The following is a 17,886-nucleotide window of genomic DNA, read 5'->3' as shown; positions in this document are numbered from 1 at the left end:
CTGAACCGGTTGCCAGCCAATCACAGGGCACACTGAAATGAACAACCATTTGCACCCACACTGACTTCAGGGACGATTTGGAGTGTTCATGTTCATGCATGTTTTTGGAATGTGGGAGGAAAACAGAGGACCTGGAGAAAACCCACGCAAGCACGGGGAGAACATGCAAACTCCACACAGGAAGGCCGGAAATGGAATTGAACCCAGTACCTCTGCACTGCGAAGTCAACATGCTAACCACTCGACTACTGGGCCGCCCGCAACAACAAACACAAACTCCTAAAATATACACAAATGTAAGGTCAACTCAAGCGGAAATACATAAAAAATTAAAGATGAGTGTAAAATGTATTACCACCTAATGTGATTATAGCCCTACACGGGTACAAGAGAGATCTTCAGTCAGTTGACTTTACTCTAGTCAAAGTCAAGGTAACCACAATGATGATTGCTTATGAGGGCAAACTTAAAAATAAACACTTTTTAAGGTATTGATATCCATGTACAGTGTGCCCTGTATAATTCTTTGCCTCCTTCCTGAGTCCTGCGTTGTTTGTGTATTTATCACAGTTTTCAATTCATCAAACCAATTTTAATATCACACATAAGAGACAGCCCAAGAAAATACAAAATGTGGATGGGGAGGCAGCCAAGAGAGTATAAACCATAAGAACCATTTAGGGAAAAATTCTGACATTTTTCAGCAGTCTCGCAGAAAAAGGCTCCACAACCATGTTCTCGATCTTTCTGATACACAGGTACATTAAATAGTTCTGCTGGAAATATGCAGTCTTCTGGTAATTACCCTTAGCATAGTGAGCATAAAAGAACAAATATCGGGGGGGTTGCTTCAGAACCTTTCAGTCGGTGCTGTGATGTCGTGGTCTTGTGCTTGCTGTTCTCTTTTTTTCTTTGACTCTGTCCTTGCAGGAATTTCAACAATTTGTGCGGGTGAGGAATGGGACCTACTTTGGGTATGTGGTGGTTCTTGATGCACTGACATCAGCCTCATTTCACTATGCCCGCCCAAATTTCTGAACCGGCGTACGTTTCTTGCCTTCGTGGCCGCAGTCATCCCTGTCACTTGTGCACCTTTTCCAGCCACACATTCCCTTTCTTCGTAATACTATGTTCATAGTTTTTTGTTTGTTTTTATTTGCAATTTACAGTACAGTATTTATTTAGACTTTTTCACCTCATGGAGGGTGTCAATGCTGATTTTCCGTACAACCATAAAGTCGTCAATCTTCCCCTTGATTCTGAAGCCTATTAAACCAGACTGAGACCATTTTAAAGGCTGTGGAAAAAAATCTGTATGTATTTTGCATTTATTAGCTGACATGATGGAAGCATTCCGGAGGTCCAGGGTGCGATTCCGCACTCAGGCCTTCCTGTGTGGAGTTTGCATATTCGACACGTGCCTGCATGGGTTTTCCTCCCACATTCCAAAAACATGCACGGTACATTAATTAGGCACTCAATATTGTCCCTAGCTGTGAATGTGGTTGTTCGTCTCTGTGTACCCTGCGATTGGCTGGCAACCAGTTCAGGGTGTACCCCGCCTACTGCCTGAAGACAGCTGGGATAGGCTCCAGCACGTCAGCTCTTCAGGATAGGCGGATTAGAAAATGGTTGGATAGATGGATGGATGTTGGAAATACAATGTCATGCAAAGAACAGGGACCATCCTTTGTCTTTTTCTTTTCAGTTTTATATCTTTGTTTTCCCTTTTTTGGGGACTAACAGAGGGAAAGTATAATTTTAGGGGAGTTTTCAGGACTGTTGAGAACAAATCTCAAAAGGAACTTTGTTTCTGTTGAATGTTTTCAGATGACAGGTTCTATGTGGCCCGTGAAAGAAAGTTTGGACACGTCTGGCTTACTGGTTTAAAGTATTGCAGTATCATGTTCTTATTTAAGTCTCATGATTCTAAATGGTTTGTAGACTACAGAAGCGTGGAGCTGTCAATGTAGAACACCAAACATTTTGACTGGCGAATACGCTCAAACATACTCGCGAGGTATTTAAATGTGTACAAATGTATTTAACATTTTTTTACGGCACAGCCCACCAAAAACTACCATTTCAAGACAGGTGTGTCGTCTTTATATCCAATGTATAACACATACCATGAAGTGCCAAATGATACATACACATCATTTTGTGAGTTAATCTTTCATTTGGTGAATAGTCCACTTTCATCTGAACAATAAAAGTACCGTCACAAATTCAATTCGATCAATGTCACCGTGCATGTTGTTTTCACTTTACAGAAATAGGTGCGATTCTTCGCATCAATGAAAATACCAATGCAAAAATATTTTATTTGACCAATGAGAGGAAACGTACAGGTGTTAAAATTAAAACATTCCAAATGTTCGGTATGTTAACTTTAAAACAGATCAACTAAGACATGCCGACACTATGAGAACAAACATTCAAGCTTACAAAATCGAATACATTAAAAGTTATAAAACCCAAATTTATCTTTGGCTGCTTGAGCTTGCCTGACTGTCTTGATTGCTGTGAGCTTCTGTGTACTGATGTTTCCAACTCTGAGGATCCCGGTCATGAAGCTGACAAGAAACGCAAATGCATCAGTGGCATGTCAAATATTCGCTCAGTTCCACACACACAGACAGACACACCCGTTCCAATACTTTTGGAGGAGACTAATAACATCACTGTATACCTCCCAATAGTTTGGCACTTACTTCTGCCACAAATTGAAGGATTTTGGCCTTGGAGACTTCCACCTCAGCACGCGGACCCCAGAGGAAGTTGTGTTGACGTGGCTCAGTGTGAGGAATAGGAACATACTCCAGGTACCTGAGTGTACACACACGAACTAGCTAAAGCACTATTGTTGCTCTAAACAACATTTCTTTTTTGTGGTGCTAACACCTGCTTTGCGATGGCGACCACATGGTTAAAAAAAAAAAAAAGTGTGTGGAGTGTGTGCGCATACAGACACATGATGACTTCATGCCTGCATGTGCACGTTCCTCCGAGTTGCTGTGTGGTGTGGTATAAACCAGAATCTGTGGTCTTAAAGAAGCTGGCTCTGAACACACCATTGCTCAACCTCTGATGAGAAAATAAAATGACTGTACTGTACTGGTACAGTGAGTCATTTCATATGGACATTGTCAAGTCTCTGAATCTTATTTTGTTTTAAAATGAGTATTTAAACAAGCTGTCTAAAAAGCAATCATTTCACCAGAAAATGACAAGTGCATCAGTTAAATACTGACACTTAAAACAATCCTTTAAAATGACACACACATTGCCACCTGTTGTTCATTCCGGGAACTCATTTCAAAAAAGCCCTTTTCTACCGCATGCAAAATTGGAAATTTGCCCACCCTTTTTTCTGTCACTACGCATAAAAGGAACCAACATGGAAAATGCTGTGTAATTAAAAGTGGATTCATATTTAAAGCAGTGGTGCCATTGCAATAACAGTTGGGGGTGGGGGGGTTCTCCTACTTTCTTCCCTCCGAATTTTGCTGCTGTAGATTGCGAATTTCTCCATTGTGAGACAGATGAAGGTTTTATCTTATCTTACCTTTGATGCACAAAGTCATCTGTGATGACCTTCTTGACGTCGCCAAATTCTTCATGTTTCTTTCTACAAGTATGGTTTGTGTCATCACCAAGCAGAAGTCAAGCGTCGGTGGAAAAATAAACGATGAAAGTCTTACATGGGGTTAATGCCGAGTTTCCCGAGCATGTTCCACATCTGGCCTGCGGGCAAAAACAGGACGGCCGATTCGATCACATTTGTGAGGGACACGCCAGAGACGCGGCGGAGACAGACTGGCGGCTTACTTTCACTGGCCACACCCTTTTTCATAAAGATGACACTCAGGACGACAAAGAGCAGTCCCATCTTCGGGTCGTCCGAGCTGCAGTGACAAGTGACAATGTCAGACCGATGAGACATTTTGAAGGCTTTCAAAGAGGAAAGGCATCTGTGGAGGACTTACTTGAAGGACGGGGCTCCAGCTGTCGCCTCCAGTTTATTGATAAGGATGTACAATTGATTCTTTGTGTCTATACTGACCAATTTAAGACCAAAAACCTGAACCGAAGAATGAAACAATAAAAATTGTGTTAGTAAGCATAACTTTGTGATGGTATACACAGTAACATTTTTCCAATCACGTCATAACTTCCATCCACCCATTTTCTCTGCTGCTTATCCTGATTGGGGTCGAAGGTGAGCTGGAGATGATCTCAGCTGACTGTGGGTGAGAGGCTGGATCGGTGCAGATACTGTACGCCCGTCTTTCCTCATACACTTAAGATGCTCCCATAAGAAAAACATGAATATCGCTTTAGCACCCTGACACCTAGCTTCCAGGCAGATGGGAGTTGGAGCCATGTCAGCTGCGTGGCGATACGAAAGGGTCAACACTTGAGCACGAAGTCAAGGACATGCATGGCTGGCAGAATTGTATTCTGCGTGGATTAAAGGTAATCTCTCCCGGTACATCGGGAGTGCCCAACCGGTCCATTGCAGTCTGGTAGACTGCGACCATGTTAGCCATCAGGGATAGAGTGGAAAATGTTTGTTTTTTTTTTGGTGTGTGTGTGTGATTTTTTATTTTGTGTCAGTTTGTGCCACAGCCTGCGCACTTTATCAGTCTCACGCCCACATTTTTAGGGGCACCTTTGTATACAAACCTCACTTCCTATCCCTTCAAATATGGTGCTGAGACATGATGGCGGCGCGGGTTTTATCCCAGAGTTAGGCGGATGCGGCAAGAATAAAAAGCAACATTCGCATGATGATGATAACGGATGGATGCACATTTGCAAAAGGACGGTAATTCACAGTCATCGCAGCCACAGTGTGCTTACAATGAATGAAATGAACATTTTGTGCCAGCTTTAGTTGCCAGTGGAGCTCACAGAAGAGACAAACCTGATCAAAGGTATGCGCCACTCTCTTCATGATTTCAGGGTACACATTTCGGTATTCTTTGATCACGTGTTTCACCAAGTCTGAAACCAAAACAAATCAGCCTAATCAATTCAAACTAAAAACTTTCGATAAATGGTTACTTCGTGGCCATCACAGGAATTTAGTCAAATGCCTATGGCAGCGGTACTTGCATTCCTTAACCTCTCCTTTGTGACTCCAACTGTAACGTCTCACGTTGCGGCAGGTTCGAACGGTAAATTTGGGTACGAGTTGCACTAGTGTGACATCTTAAGATAAATTGTTGTCCGTTACGTGCTCAGCAGAAATTTACCTGCACGCCGTATGGGTATCTTCTTCTGATCTTTCACCAGGATGTACTTCACCACCTCAGCTGTCTGGGAAAACACCAATCAATTTGTGTGAAACCAAAAACTCCCTTTAAATGTTGTCTAGTTGTGAGCCCACCTTTTGGTCAACCTGGGAAGGCGAGAGCTTCTCAAGGCTTCTCTGGACCTGTGACGTGCTCGACTGAGTGAACATTGCATCTTCATCCTCACGTACAGCGCCTGAAGTGCTGCTCTGTCTCTGCTAGCAAGAACAAAGTTGGCACAATTGGCATTAAAAAAAAAAAGAACATTGTGCCCATTAACTCTTCCAGAAGTTACGGTTGTGTTCGGATGTGCCGTCACAATAAAATCAATCTGCTTATCTCTCTCTACTGCCACCCGCTTGGCCTGTCCACAGTCTCTGACTGGCACTCACAAGGTCACTCACTATATGTCCTAACGAAATGCAAACTGTGACATTTTGCGTGGTGGTGGAGGACCCCAAACAGCAGGCAGGAAGGAGGAGCAGGTTGTACTTGACGAATTGTATTTAATAAAACACAGAGAAACCCCCCCAAAAATAATCCAAAGTAGCAAACCAAAACCATGACTGAAGCAAAAAACTATCAATAACAGAAACATGACCAAAAACATGACAGGTTGACTAGCTGTTGAAAGTGGTCATTCATCGAGCCACACTCTTGATCGCACATTTTGTGTGCAATGGAACCACTGTTTTCCATGTTTCACTGCCCTAATACAGTATTATTCACCTTTCCAATGTACACTGCTACTGATGACATAGAACACGTGCCCTGGTCTTAATCACAACTTTGAAATTGTTTGGAAGAACGAGGAAGGCCATTTATTTACATTTATTAGCAGATCTTTATACGTTTATGCATTTGGTCAAATATGATAAATTGGCCGATCCACATACATGCTTTGGATGCACTGCTGGCTCGGTCTCTTAAAGCAGCAGGCCAATGAAAATGTTTATCCTAATATCAATGGCTTCTGATTCAATGGATACATCTCGATCCTGATTGCCAGAAAATGGTGCACTTTCACCGCTTTTAAAGAGTCATAATTTCTTAACACTTGTCACAAAAAACGGCATGTACTGTATATCACTGCAATTGTCTGACAAAAACATCTATATGATGATAACAATCATGGTCTCGTTTAATGAATCAATCTCTGCCATTTTAAATACATACCTATAAAATTTAATTCAACATAAAATGACGAGGATCATTTTGCGTTTATATTTCAAACGAATTAGTAATACAAAGAACTGGCAAATATGGGGGATACGACTTACTTCTCTCTGTGTGGAGGTCTCAGTCTTGTACAATCTTTTCTTCTGCGACATGGCACCACACTGACTTGAAAGGAAAAAAACAGGGCGCTTGAAACCGGGGGACGTCGAGAAACGTTAAATCGTAATTTTCATGCGAGGACCCTTGATGCTAGCCGGCCCAGTGAACGTTACACAGCGTGCGGTTACTGTACTGCGAAGATAAAAATTCCCGCTGTTGTGATCACGGACTTGATTTACATATGACGGACTAACAACTGGTCTGTATCGCGCGGCTGAAGCCAAAGGGCAGTCATTTTGCGTTGCCACTGCTAGTGCCAAGCCTACTTATTTTTTTTTCGCCGCAATCTTTTTTCTTGGTGGTTTTAGCCTTGATTTCATTGTTAATCGTTCTGGCAACATAAGTCAAAAAAATCTTTCAATAGCCCTCGGAGATATACTTTAGAGAGGAAATTTTGAAATCGCAATTCTTTTCTCCCACTTATTGCTAAAAGCGGACTTGACGCACTGTGGGATGCTCGCCGTAGAGATAGTAAAGAACACGTAGATGCCAGAAAGAAATAAAAGTAATCAGTGTAGTCGTGGCAACGTCAGATGTCCACCGGCGGCTTCACTTCTCGCTACGGCGAGGAAGCAGCGTAGCTGAGTCCATTCATATGTAAATCAGTAGTTGTGACCAGCTATCCCCAGAACGCTGCCGAAGCTCGGCTAACCGACATGCTAGCATACCGGCCATGTTGTAGGGGCGGGAGGCAACGTTCTCTTCAAAGGCATTGCATTGATTGACATTGAAACTCAGTCGTAACTTGCTCATCTTGTTTTAACCGACCAACGTGAGGTTTACTTATTTGTCAATGTAAAAAACATATCCTTTGAATACTTACCACATGGGGGTATGGCCAACATTTTTTGATTTACTTGTTAACTGTTAGTCCCAGTTCTCTTATCGTAAGTATACGACGTTGTGCACAACGTTATGCAGCGCAATGGTAACATTCTTTGTTTTAGAATATCTTGATATCCATACACACGGAATGCGATTGTCGCCTTTGCCACTCCTAGCTTAGCATTGCTTGGGCACGCAGCCATTTCCTCCTACTCTTTTTTTCTTCTGCTGCTGCTTCTTCTTCGTCGTCTTTTTCATCTTCTTCTTCTTCTTCTTCTTCGTCTTCTTATTCTATTCCTCCTCCTCCTCTTCCTCCTTCTGGACAGCAGTGTGGCAGTTGGGGAAACAAATCTCTCGGTTTCGCTCAGGAATATGATGTCATACTGCCGATTTCCCCAATAATCCTATTCATGCAAAGTTGTTGCAGCTTGCTTTCTTTAATGACAGATCACAATTCTTCCTTTGGTGGTACATAATACAGGGAAATACTAAATGCTACACGTTGAAGTTGTTTCTCTCCGGTAGTGTGTACGGGTTGAATGGCAAACTCTCAGTTGACAGTGTGTTCCGGATAAGCGGTTGAAAAATGTTTTCTCCACATTGGCAGTTCCACGCTTTCGCAGTTTTCACATATTCTTTCTTTTCACAAAAATACACATTCCTCTGAACCATCAGATCCCAGATGTGACGCAGACCACATTCCGCTTGGCTTGGGGGGGAATGAACATTATTAAAAGAAAGCATACAGTAGAGGGCAGCAGAAATACGTACAATATATACTAGATGGCATTAGCTATAATATTCATCTCCACACTCTCTCTGTTTTCGCTTGAATGACACATGCGCCAACTTTTTTTCATTTTGTCCTGATGAGTGTCATAAAGAAAAACAGCATTTGAAAGCATGGAATTTTGTAATATGCTGTGACAGCTCCATCGCTGAATTATTAGCTTAGTTTTGCCTGTTGCGTCTGCCGTGTCATCGGTGACGCGCGCGCATGTGTGCATTAGTCTGTGTATGCGTGTCATAGTGCAGGATTGGAGAGACGAGCGGTGCTGAGACACCAAATGCAAACAATATTCATCTGTGGACTACTTTAGCTGATCCTGAACTCCACCTCATCGCCAGATCAACAATTTCTATCATGAGTTTGTGAATCCGGACATTTTTGTGTGATTGCTAAGTGTTTTCTGATTCTGGCCCTGCCATGTTACTTGCATTCCTCGGATGTTTTTTTGCCTTACTCCTTGCTTGCCAGCACTGCTAACTATACCTATATTCCACAAATACTGCAACAAGATCTTGCATTCTAGTATAATCGCATCTTCACCCCTAACTCCCCTGGTTTCCCTTTAGCTTCCAGTCTTCCACTCTGTTCCCATGTTCCACCCGTGACCCCTCAAAATTTCTCAGCTACATCCACAATCATCTTAATTTTCTCTTGCTTTAGGTTTCACTTAGAGCAATTTATTACAAACGCTATGCACTCATAGTCTCTCAGCAGTAACCTCATCTATATGCCCTGATGGAATTCCTTCCAATCGTTGACTGTGACTTATCAAACTAGCTTCAATCCTTTCATTTTGTTGAACTTTCTTTACTGCTTCGGAATAGCTAATGTTATCCACCGTTTTGATCATTTTTTCCTGACTTCACCCCCTTGATAATTATGTTACTCTGTGATATCCTGCACGGTTGCAAAACTGCCCCCCCCCTTCCCCCACATCTCTGCACTCCTCAATTCTGTGATCGCTTCCATATTTGGAACATCTCTGTTTTCCTCTTAACAACGCTGCAACATGCCCATAACGTGAACATTTGGAACATCTTAGTGGGGGTGGGCGATACAGCCGCACGGGGAAACACATATACCCTACTGTTACTCTAGCTGGCAGAACAGTGTCCCGAAACTAAAAGAGTTCCGAGACACCATCCACCCTTTCATTCCAATTGCTCTGCAATCTGCTAACCCTGCACACGTTACCCCGGGTAATACATCGTGTAAGACACTCCAAATCCTCACCTTAAGGTATTCTCTTTATCACTCTACGAGAAACTTTCCCCTCACCCAGGGCCACTACATCAGTGACTTTGTACTGGCAGACTTTCAATTTGTCAAAGTCTATTTTTCCTGTTTCTCCGTTAGACATATTAAAAGCAGCTGTCCATCCCTCAAAATGTTCACCACTTGCACGTCCCCAATCTTCTTCTTCAGTTCCCCTGACAATGATACTGGACTTAACTCAATCGGTTCCTCAATCTTTTGAAACCCAACCATGTCTTTACGGTTTTCTTTCAAAGCCTTCTTCCACACAATGTAACCATTGCCTTCATTCGAACTGGTTCCCCTCGAAAACACAATGACTTTCTTGGCCGTGATTCCTTCCCAAATCTTCTCTCCCACTTTTCTCCCTTCCCCGTGGTGTCCCATGAATCACTACCCTCCAATTACCACAGTTCATGTCATCTTCCTCGTCTAGCCCTGAGTAGCCATCAGATTCCATTTCACTTCCAATCAATGTCACAGTGTGTAACACTTTCAATCACCCATTAGCGGCAACGTCATTTACTGCCAAGACCGAAAGCCCAGGTCCTAGAAATACGTTTGAACCTACTTGTAGGCTAAATGCTAAAGAAAGCATCTTCTGTTTCAGGGTATTGAGTTGCGCATGTGCATACCCTGTGGCATGATGGGAAAAAACGCCAAACGGAAATCATGCACTGCAGACATCATAATAAATCAAAAAAATCACGAAAAAAATGTTGACTCACTTGGTCTAATGTACATTGTAGGCCAAATGCAAGAAAAAATGTATAGTTTTTTTTAAACTTGCGCATACGCATATCAATACTCAATGGCATTATGAGAACGTTTTTAGCATTTAGCATTCTCATATCTTAAAAAAAAAAACCTGCCCATCACTCACTGACTCTCGCGCCAAGATTGCCTTGCATGCCCTTAATCGCTTCTCATCTGGAATACAGTACTGCAACAGAATCCTGTACGCAGTATGATCTACAAATCAATGAAATAGAAATGGCCACTCCATCAAATTGAAATCACAGGTCCATGAGTTGACTTTTTGGACGCCACTTCCTCACTCAACTTAATTCATTATCATATAATAAAGGAGACACATTATGAAAATTGACTTTTTAATTGCTTGTTTATAAATTGTTGGGTCTATGGAATGACTGGCCACCCCTTAGGTATGAAAGCAAAAAAGGTCAATCAGCAAACTAAATACACACATACTCTCAGGACAACAAATCACAGGAGAGAGTGGAATGGAGGAGACACGAGGTGCTGGGGAAAAGCTGGCGGGTGCAGGTAACACTGCCAATGAGACATGGGGAAGGCACACAAAGGAGCACGGATGTCATAACACTGTGACGATATTCGGAATACAAACACACACACAACCCTTGGTGGTGATATGACGAGGTTTCAAGTGTCTTGCTCTTTCACTGCAAAAGGTATTACAAAGGTTTCATTCCACGGGGTTCTCATCCCTTTTCCTCATCCATGGCAGGGCCCACCATATCCTCAGATCTGCCCCCCCCCCCAAAAAAACCTCCTTTAAAGAGCGCCCAGCAAACGTGAGATAATCAAATTAACTCAAGGTTTGTGTGTGCAAAAACAGGTGTAAACTTGATGTGGAAGCTGATCTACTAACAAACCAGGAATGCATCTGCTTACCACGCTAAATGTCAGCGCAGTCCATTTTGCATGTTGTCGGAGCAAAACAAGCAAATAGAAAAAATTAAGCATGCAAAATGTGATGTATCAAACCTGCGCTGAGTTGCGGTTACTGATTTTGTGCCTTTAACTAGTCTATCTGAAAGGCAGGTGCAGACCAGCATGCAAATTGGTGCCAGCAGCAGAGGCAAAGCAAGAGACACGGGGGGGGGGGACTTTCCCACTCATGTTAAACATATTTTACATGACCAGAAAATTCTTGCAGTGTGTCATCTTTTCAGCAATGCAATTTTGCAGTCTCTAAACACTCTAAAGTAGGGATGGGCAACTGGCAGCCTGAGCTCACACTCAGAGTGGCCCTCCATTCTTTTTTCTCCCTCACATACGATTGGAGCTGTCTTCGACGATCGGTGATGTGGGGAACCCCCGGGGACTGCTGTGCTTCCGAGCTCCTGAGTCCCACACTCGGTGCTGAACAGGAGCTGAGCCACAGGGTGCCCAGTGGTGGCCAAGGCCACATCATGTCCCTCTGTGGCCACCCCCATAAATAAGGAAGTGAACTATTCACTGAACTTTTGTGTTAGCCTGGCCACCCCACAGAAAAAAAATTCTGGCTATCACCATGTTGCTGAGGACAGGGTGTGAGGAAATCTGCAGTGTCACGCCAATGTTTTTCTAAAATATCTGAAACAAAATTAGGTAAAGTACGACGGGACAAAATATTGCACACAAGCTGCGGGTGATTGTTTTTTGTGATCAGCAATGAAAGATCACATACTTTCCCACACAAATCGTCCGATTAAGATTGGTGGCCAATCAATCAGATCACCACGAATTAGAATCATGAAAAAGTTTGAATGGTTCTACCGTCAAAGTGCTGTGTGGTGTCCTGTACTTCAGGAATGTTTCGGGGTTACAAATTACAGGCTTTTCGATGACTGCCTTGTCAGGGAGATGGAGAGATGATTAAGGTCCCTGCATCTGCCTTTCTCTCTCGCTGGTTCGCTCTCTCTCCCTCGCTGTGCCCCTCTCTCTTTTATTCCCCCCACCCTTCACTCATTCCATCAGGTTCCCTCACACATACAGCCTGTGTGAGAGGATGAGACAGAAAGAGGACAAGCATGACAGGGAACAGCATCAGCACCACTGAGAAGGATCTCCCACACTGAGAGGGGACAAAAGTGAGCAAGTGAAGAGAGCGAGAGAAATAAGTTTGTTTTTTTTAAAGGAGAGGGAGGAATAACAAAGGACAGCTGGGGGAATTGTTTTTCATCCTATCTTTTTTTCCCCCATTTTTGGCCATCATTGCTGTCTTTCTTCCCTTTCCCCGTTCCCTCCTTGTCCCCCTTTTTCAATCCTCTTCTTCTCCTGGTCCTTCTCCCAGCTCCCGCCGTGGGGTCTCAGATCTCCGTCACCCTCCCCCCTTCCCTTGCTCCCTACCTCCCCCGGGCCTTGCTTGGAAACTCCAGGCTGCTGCGCCGCAGGAGGATGTCTCGCAGGGAGTCTCCCCCGCCACCCTCGCCAGAGCAACTGCTTGGAGTGAGGAGGCGGGAGGAGGAGTGCGACGACCGCCCGGAGCGCACCGAGCCGCTGTCCGATGCCGAGAGGGAGATCATCCAGGACACTTGGGGGCACGTGTACAAGAATTGTGATGATGTGGGGGTGTCGGTGCTCATAAGGTGAGTTCTGTCAACAAGTGAAAGCCTCCAAACATGTGCTCAAGGCAACTTATCCTTTCACCTTATGGGAGCACTTTGTTAACTTTAGGATGCTCAAATTCAAAAACTGCATGTGCAAGGTTCGTAACAAATGGTTGGAGTAAGATTCTTCAGGCCAGTAAAGTAAATTTTATCTGACATGTTTTAGTAATTACAAGAGGTCCTTAATTTGCAACGGATTTCCGTTCTTACGTCAGCAACGTTTCTGTACATAAATTGCAGTGCCTTGTAGTCTACCAGTAACCTACGCCTAACGCACGAGTAAATGTTAAGGTTGGAAGGAACGAAGTACAAATCCTCAGTCGTTGTACTTATTAAAATTTTAACGCGGAGAGGCTATGTGTACTTTTGACTCCTTTGTCAAAATAGGCTTGTTACTTTTTTTCAACCTCCACAAATGATGACACATGTAAAAGAGGCTCTGGTCGGTAAAGATTCAGAGGCGTGTCAAGCTCATGTTTGGTTGGGGCTTAAGCATTAAAGGGAATCCAAGCACCCCCAACATTTTAGAGATCTTGATTTAATGCGTTCTTTTTAACATGCTAGAAATGTGTAAAAAAACAAACAACCCCCCCCCCCATAAAGTACTTGGTCGAAACAATAAAAATACATGAAAAAATGGTTTGATCCACCTCACTGCTCTCACCTCTGCTTTTGAGGAACCAGCAAAGCATGACTGCATAAAACTCACATGGGCACGTGGTCAGGATGTCCTAGTGAGACAATTGCCGCCCACTACTGTGCCTTCTGCAGGTGAAGAGATTAAAAAAAGAAAAAAGAATTTATGATTACATTAAATTATGTTTGATTTTAGTTGATGGTCCGTGCTATCACAGTTATGCAGATGGCACACAGCTATATTTATTAATGACCCCGATTGACAGTTCAATTAACGTATCGTTTCACTTCTTTGAGTGAATTAACAACTCTATGAACCAAAACCGGAGGTATTTGTTTTCAAAAGAAATAAAGTCAGCATGGAGACTAAATGGTTTTAAATACCAGGTTAAAACATTGGTCTGTCCCTATGCCTTTGATTAAGGTCCAATTTTAAACTTTTTTTTCTTCTCTATGTCTAATGTATCAAATACTTCATACTGTCATGCAATAAAATACAAATTAATTATTTTAAAATCATCAAATGTTATTTTCTGGAGTTTTGTTTTCGATTCTGTCCCTCATAGTTGAAGAGAACCTTTTGATACAAATTACAAACCTCTACCTGCTTTGTAAGTGGGAAAACTTCAAAAATCATCTCTCTATCCATCCATTTTCCGATCCGCTTTATCCTCACAAGGGTCACGGTGGGTGCTGGAGCCTATCCCAGCCGTCTTCGGGCAGTAGGCGGGGGAAACCCTGAACCGGTTGCCAGCCAATCGCAGGGCACATAGAGACGAATAAACATCCACACTCACTCTCACACCTAGGGACAATTTAGAGTGCTCCATTAACCTGCCATGCATGTTTTTGGAATGTGGGAGGAAACCGGAGTACCCGGAGAAAACCCACACAGGCCCGGGGAGAACACGCAAACTCAAACACAGGAAGGCCAGAGCCAGTATTGAACCCTGTACTTCTGCACTGTGAGGCAGATGTACTAACCAGTCGCTCACCGTGCCGCCCTTCAAAAATCAGCAGTGTATCAAATACTTGTTCTCCCCACAATGTGTGTGTGTGTGTGTGTGTGTGTGTGTGTGTGTGTGTGTTTGTATTCATGACATGTCAGGACAATTTTATGATAACACACCTTCACAATGAGGACCTGTGGAAAAATGAGGACATTTTTCGCGTCCTCATATTTCCACGCAGTCTACACTACTCTAGAGCTCACGAGGATACTCCCACACCAAAAATAAGTGATGTCCTGAAAGAGCACAATTTTCAGAAATTGTGTGTTTAAGTGTGTTTAACTTTCGACTCACTTTTCATTTGGAAAACTAGTGGCCAACTTCGGTACCTTAACACACTTTTAACACACTTTCAGTGACGTCATTGTGCAGGACCTCATATGTCATCTTTTTCGGACTGACTCACACATTTTCCCCGCCCTCGTCCTGGTAAGTCACTTCAATTAGCAGTCACACAAAACCCAACATGTGAAGCAGCCAGACAATCCTACAGCCAGATATCTATTAAACTCTCTGAAACAAACACGACCACGCGTGGATGACCACCTGGTAAGCAATTCCTTTTCGTTTATCTTACTGTAACATAGACTTTGTTCAATATAACCGTGTTTAACAGTGCCCACCAAAGGTAATGTCATTCAATTAGACAGCTAGCTAGCTAGCTAGCTAGATCGTTAGCATGCTAATAAGCTTCCAGTAAAAGTAATGTGGACATGTCCTGCAGGCAAGGTTCTAGAAAACCTTTCTAAATCTTTGACAACACAGTCTGTGGAACTTGATTTTGGTGCCAAATGTTTATTTCAGTGCAGTATTTGTTTTATTTGATTGCAGTTAATTGAAATTAGTTAGTACAGGTAGCCTAATGAAAGTGGGCCATGCACTTCTAGCCTTTATGCTAAGTCTGGTGTATTTACACTGTTTATTCTTGTGTTGATTCAATTGTACACCGTTTCAATGAAAAAACAAACAAACGTTTGCAATGAAATTATAGCAGAATTCAGCTTTGTTGGTACATTTGGTCAAGACAATATTGTGTTACTCTATTTTAATTTTACATTGTTATCTGCCTGACAAATGGTTTGCCCGAATCTATTAATCTGACCAGCAAATGTTTGATGAAATGAATTTTTGTATATTTGAGGAAGAAAATAATATTCCTTTGGCTCAGTACTTTCTGAGCCAAAATAAGTGCTGCCATTGTATTGTGCTTGCTTGTCTGGCTGACTTCTTCTCACTTTCCATTGTAGATGTTTACTGGTGGTGATAATGTCACAAAGAAGAGCCAGACTGAGCCCTGAATCTGAGGCTGCTCATTTTATTTTATCTGGAGTCGACAAGCCTTGTTTGAAAGCCCAGTGGATCAATGATTATAAAGGTATGCTATCAATCTACCTGCTATCTAATTCTTATGGCTACCACACGCACATGACAAGAGCTGCAACCAAAGCCTGTCACAGTGACAGATTTTATTCGCACATTGTATTTACCCCAAAAATATCACAATAAACAACAGCATGTTTTTTTTTATGCCATTGATCATATTGGAGCAAAAATAATTGAAGTACTTTTTAAGAGAATGTTTAGCAGCCATTATCATTCAATTCTTGAGAATATTGTATTGCCATGTAGAACTAGGAATATCTTGAAATGAAAAAATAGAAATAGAAATTATTCGGCTTCTGTTAAAATATTGTGCTTCAACAAATATCACAATTCATAAAAAACGCATACTATCTGTAATAGTCGAGGAAAATTAGATGCCTTCAAACTTCCTTCACAATGCCTATTTCACCTGATTGAAGAAGGCTGTGGTAGCTGTTTGACAAATCCACATTTTTATCAGCAATTTGTACTGCCCATCAAAGGTCTCTACTTAGTTTAAAACTGAAAGAATGGTCACAGGAATTATGTATGTCATTATCATTATGACTATTATTGTTGATTGCTTAATTTTTATTTTAGTCATAATGTATCTTTTCTATGTGCAGTGGTGTATATTGCTCAGTGGGATTTCTGATTGGAGATCGGAGGTGTGAAACGCCAGGACAGCTTACAGAGAAATTAGATGAATCCTTTCCCTCCCACAATTGTTAGAGTTGCATTTGTATTTACAAAGAGAAAATAACAAAAATAGAAACGCACAGTTAATCAGATTAAAAAAAACATCCCATCCAACCATTTTCAAACCCATTTATACTAATACGGGCCTGGCTGTGCTGCAGCCGATCCCAGCTGTCTTCGGACAGTAGGCAGGGTACAACTTGAACTGGGTGCCAGCCAATCACAGGACACACAGACAAACCACCATTCACCCTCACAATCACACCGAGGGACAATTTAGTGAGTTCAGTGAACCTACTACGTTGCATGTTTTTGGAATGTAGGAGGAAACCAAAGTAGTCGGAGAAAACCCATGCAGCCATGGGGAGAACTCCACACAAGAAGGCACTGTGAGGCGGACGTGCCAACCAGTCGCACACTGTGCAGCCGCATTAGGTTGCCTGTGACCAAAATAAAAACTATGGTGGTAATGCATTACCAACATTGCTGCCCATACTTTTTTTGACCTTATTGCTCTTCTCTTTCTCTCCCTCAACCATATAATGCAGTTTGGAGTGGAATAGTATAGGAACTGAAATTAGGTTTCGAATGTTATCCATTGAGGAAAAATGGTACTTCACTTGACTTATGATGATCACTTTAGTCAAACTGTCGGTCAAACCGCTGGTATTTTTCTTTGCTATTCCATACATTCTGTTCAATTGAAGGCAAGCAATGTAAACAACTCTGATGTAAGGAGCCACATTATTTTGTGCTGATACAAATTGCTAAAGAAAATTATCAGCGATTCTGATAATTGTTTTTAGTTTTACATGGAATTATTTTGTTATCGTACCACTAAACATGTTTTTTCCCCTCTTTAAATTTTTATTTTTTGGTCTGCATGTATTTGTGAATATCTGATTAACTGCATTGTGTAAGCCTGATTTGGATTGTATTAATCAACATTTAAGTGTCAACTTTTCGTGTCCTAGGACGTGGTGTATTTACAAGTGAACCAATCGAAAAGGGGTTATTTGTGGTTGAGTACCGTGGAGAGTTAATCTCAAGTTATGAACGAGACAAGAGTACAAAAGTACACAGAGAAGTAAAATTGTTTCCTGTTTGATTTTGAATGGAAAGGAAGCACATGGTGGTAAGTCAAGATCTAGAAAAACATCATGTGGTTCTGTACAACATTGTAGTTTTACTGGAAAAACATTTCATGTTTCATTGTTCAATTTCAGCATTGATTCCTCCCATGAAGATGGTTCATTAGGTCGACTTGTCAATGATGCTCACAAAGGCCCAAACTGTAGAATGAAAAAGCTGACAAT

At 42.2% G+C, this 17,886-nt stretch overlaps 2 protein-coding genes and 1 non-coding gene across 5 annotated transcripts in view; 1 reads left to right on the top strand and 2 right to left on the bottom strand.

The window, feature by feature from the left end:
* Positions 1-2,304: 2,304 nt before the first annotated feature.
* On the bottom strand, positions 2,305-7,690 carry ndnl2 (necdin-like 2). 2 transcript variants are annotated; one of them, XM_086121149.1, is made up of 11 exons: positions 7,462-7,690; positions 6,581-6,644; positions 5,396-5,518; positions 5,262-5,325; positions 4,931-5,010; positions 3,990-4,084; positions 3,832-3,908; positions 3,705-3,747; positions 3,569-3,631; positions 2,715-2,829; positions 2,305-2,576 (listed from the first exon to the last, which is right to left on the bottom strand). In XM_086121149.1, exons 1-11 carry the CDS (start codon positions 7,464-7,466, stop codon positions 2,484-2,486), a joined length of 822 nt encoding a protein of 273 aa, XP_085977275.1. In that variant the 5' UTR covers positions 7,467-7,690; the 3' UTR covers positions 2,305-2,483. The 2 variants fall into 2 exon arrangements, with proteins under 2 accessions (XP_085977275.1, XP_085977276.1); XM_086121150.1 differs by having other exon boundaries at positions 5,396-5,515.
* LOC147200375 (small nucleolar RNA SNORA11) lies at positions 2,946-3,077 on the bottom strand. Its single transcript, XR_015101946.1, has one exon. It is a non-coding gene; the product is annotated as a small nucleolar RNA SNORA11 (small nucleolar RNA).
* Positions 7,691-12,260: 4,570 nt separating the features above from the next.
* cygb2 (cytoglobin 2) overlaps positions 12,261-17,886 on the top strand; it is a 32,972-nt gene continuing 27,346 nt past the window's right edge. For both annotated transcript variants that reach the window (XR_015101887.1, XM_086120700.1), the window contains exon 1: positions 12,261-12,842. Coding sequence is in view for 1 of the 2 variants with exons in the window: in XM_086120700.1 (XP_085976826.1) it covers positions 12,652-12,842 (191 nt within the window). In the remaining variant the exon portion in view is untranslated. The remainder of the gene's footprint in view (positions 12,843-17,886) is intronic.

This window comes from Hippocampus guttulatus, chromosome 9 (assembly GCF_054856545.1).
Source record: "Hippocampus guttulatus isolate MCC_2025c chromosome 9, RoL_Hgut_1.0, whole genome shotgun sequence".
Lineage (NCBI taxonomy): Eukaryota > Metazoa > Chordata > Actinopteri > Syngnathiformes > Syngnathidae > Hippocampus > Hippocampus guttulatus.
Note: the sequence above shows the minus strand (reverse complement) of the source record. Positions and strands in the feature narration are given on the sequence as shown.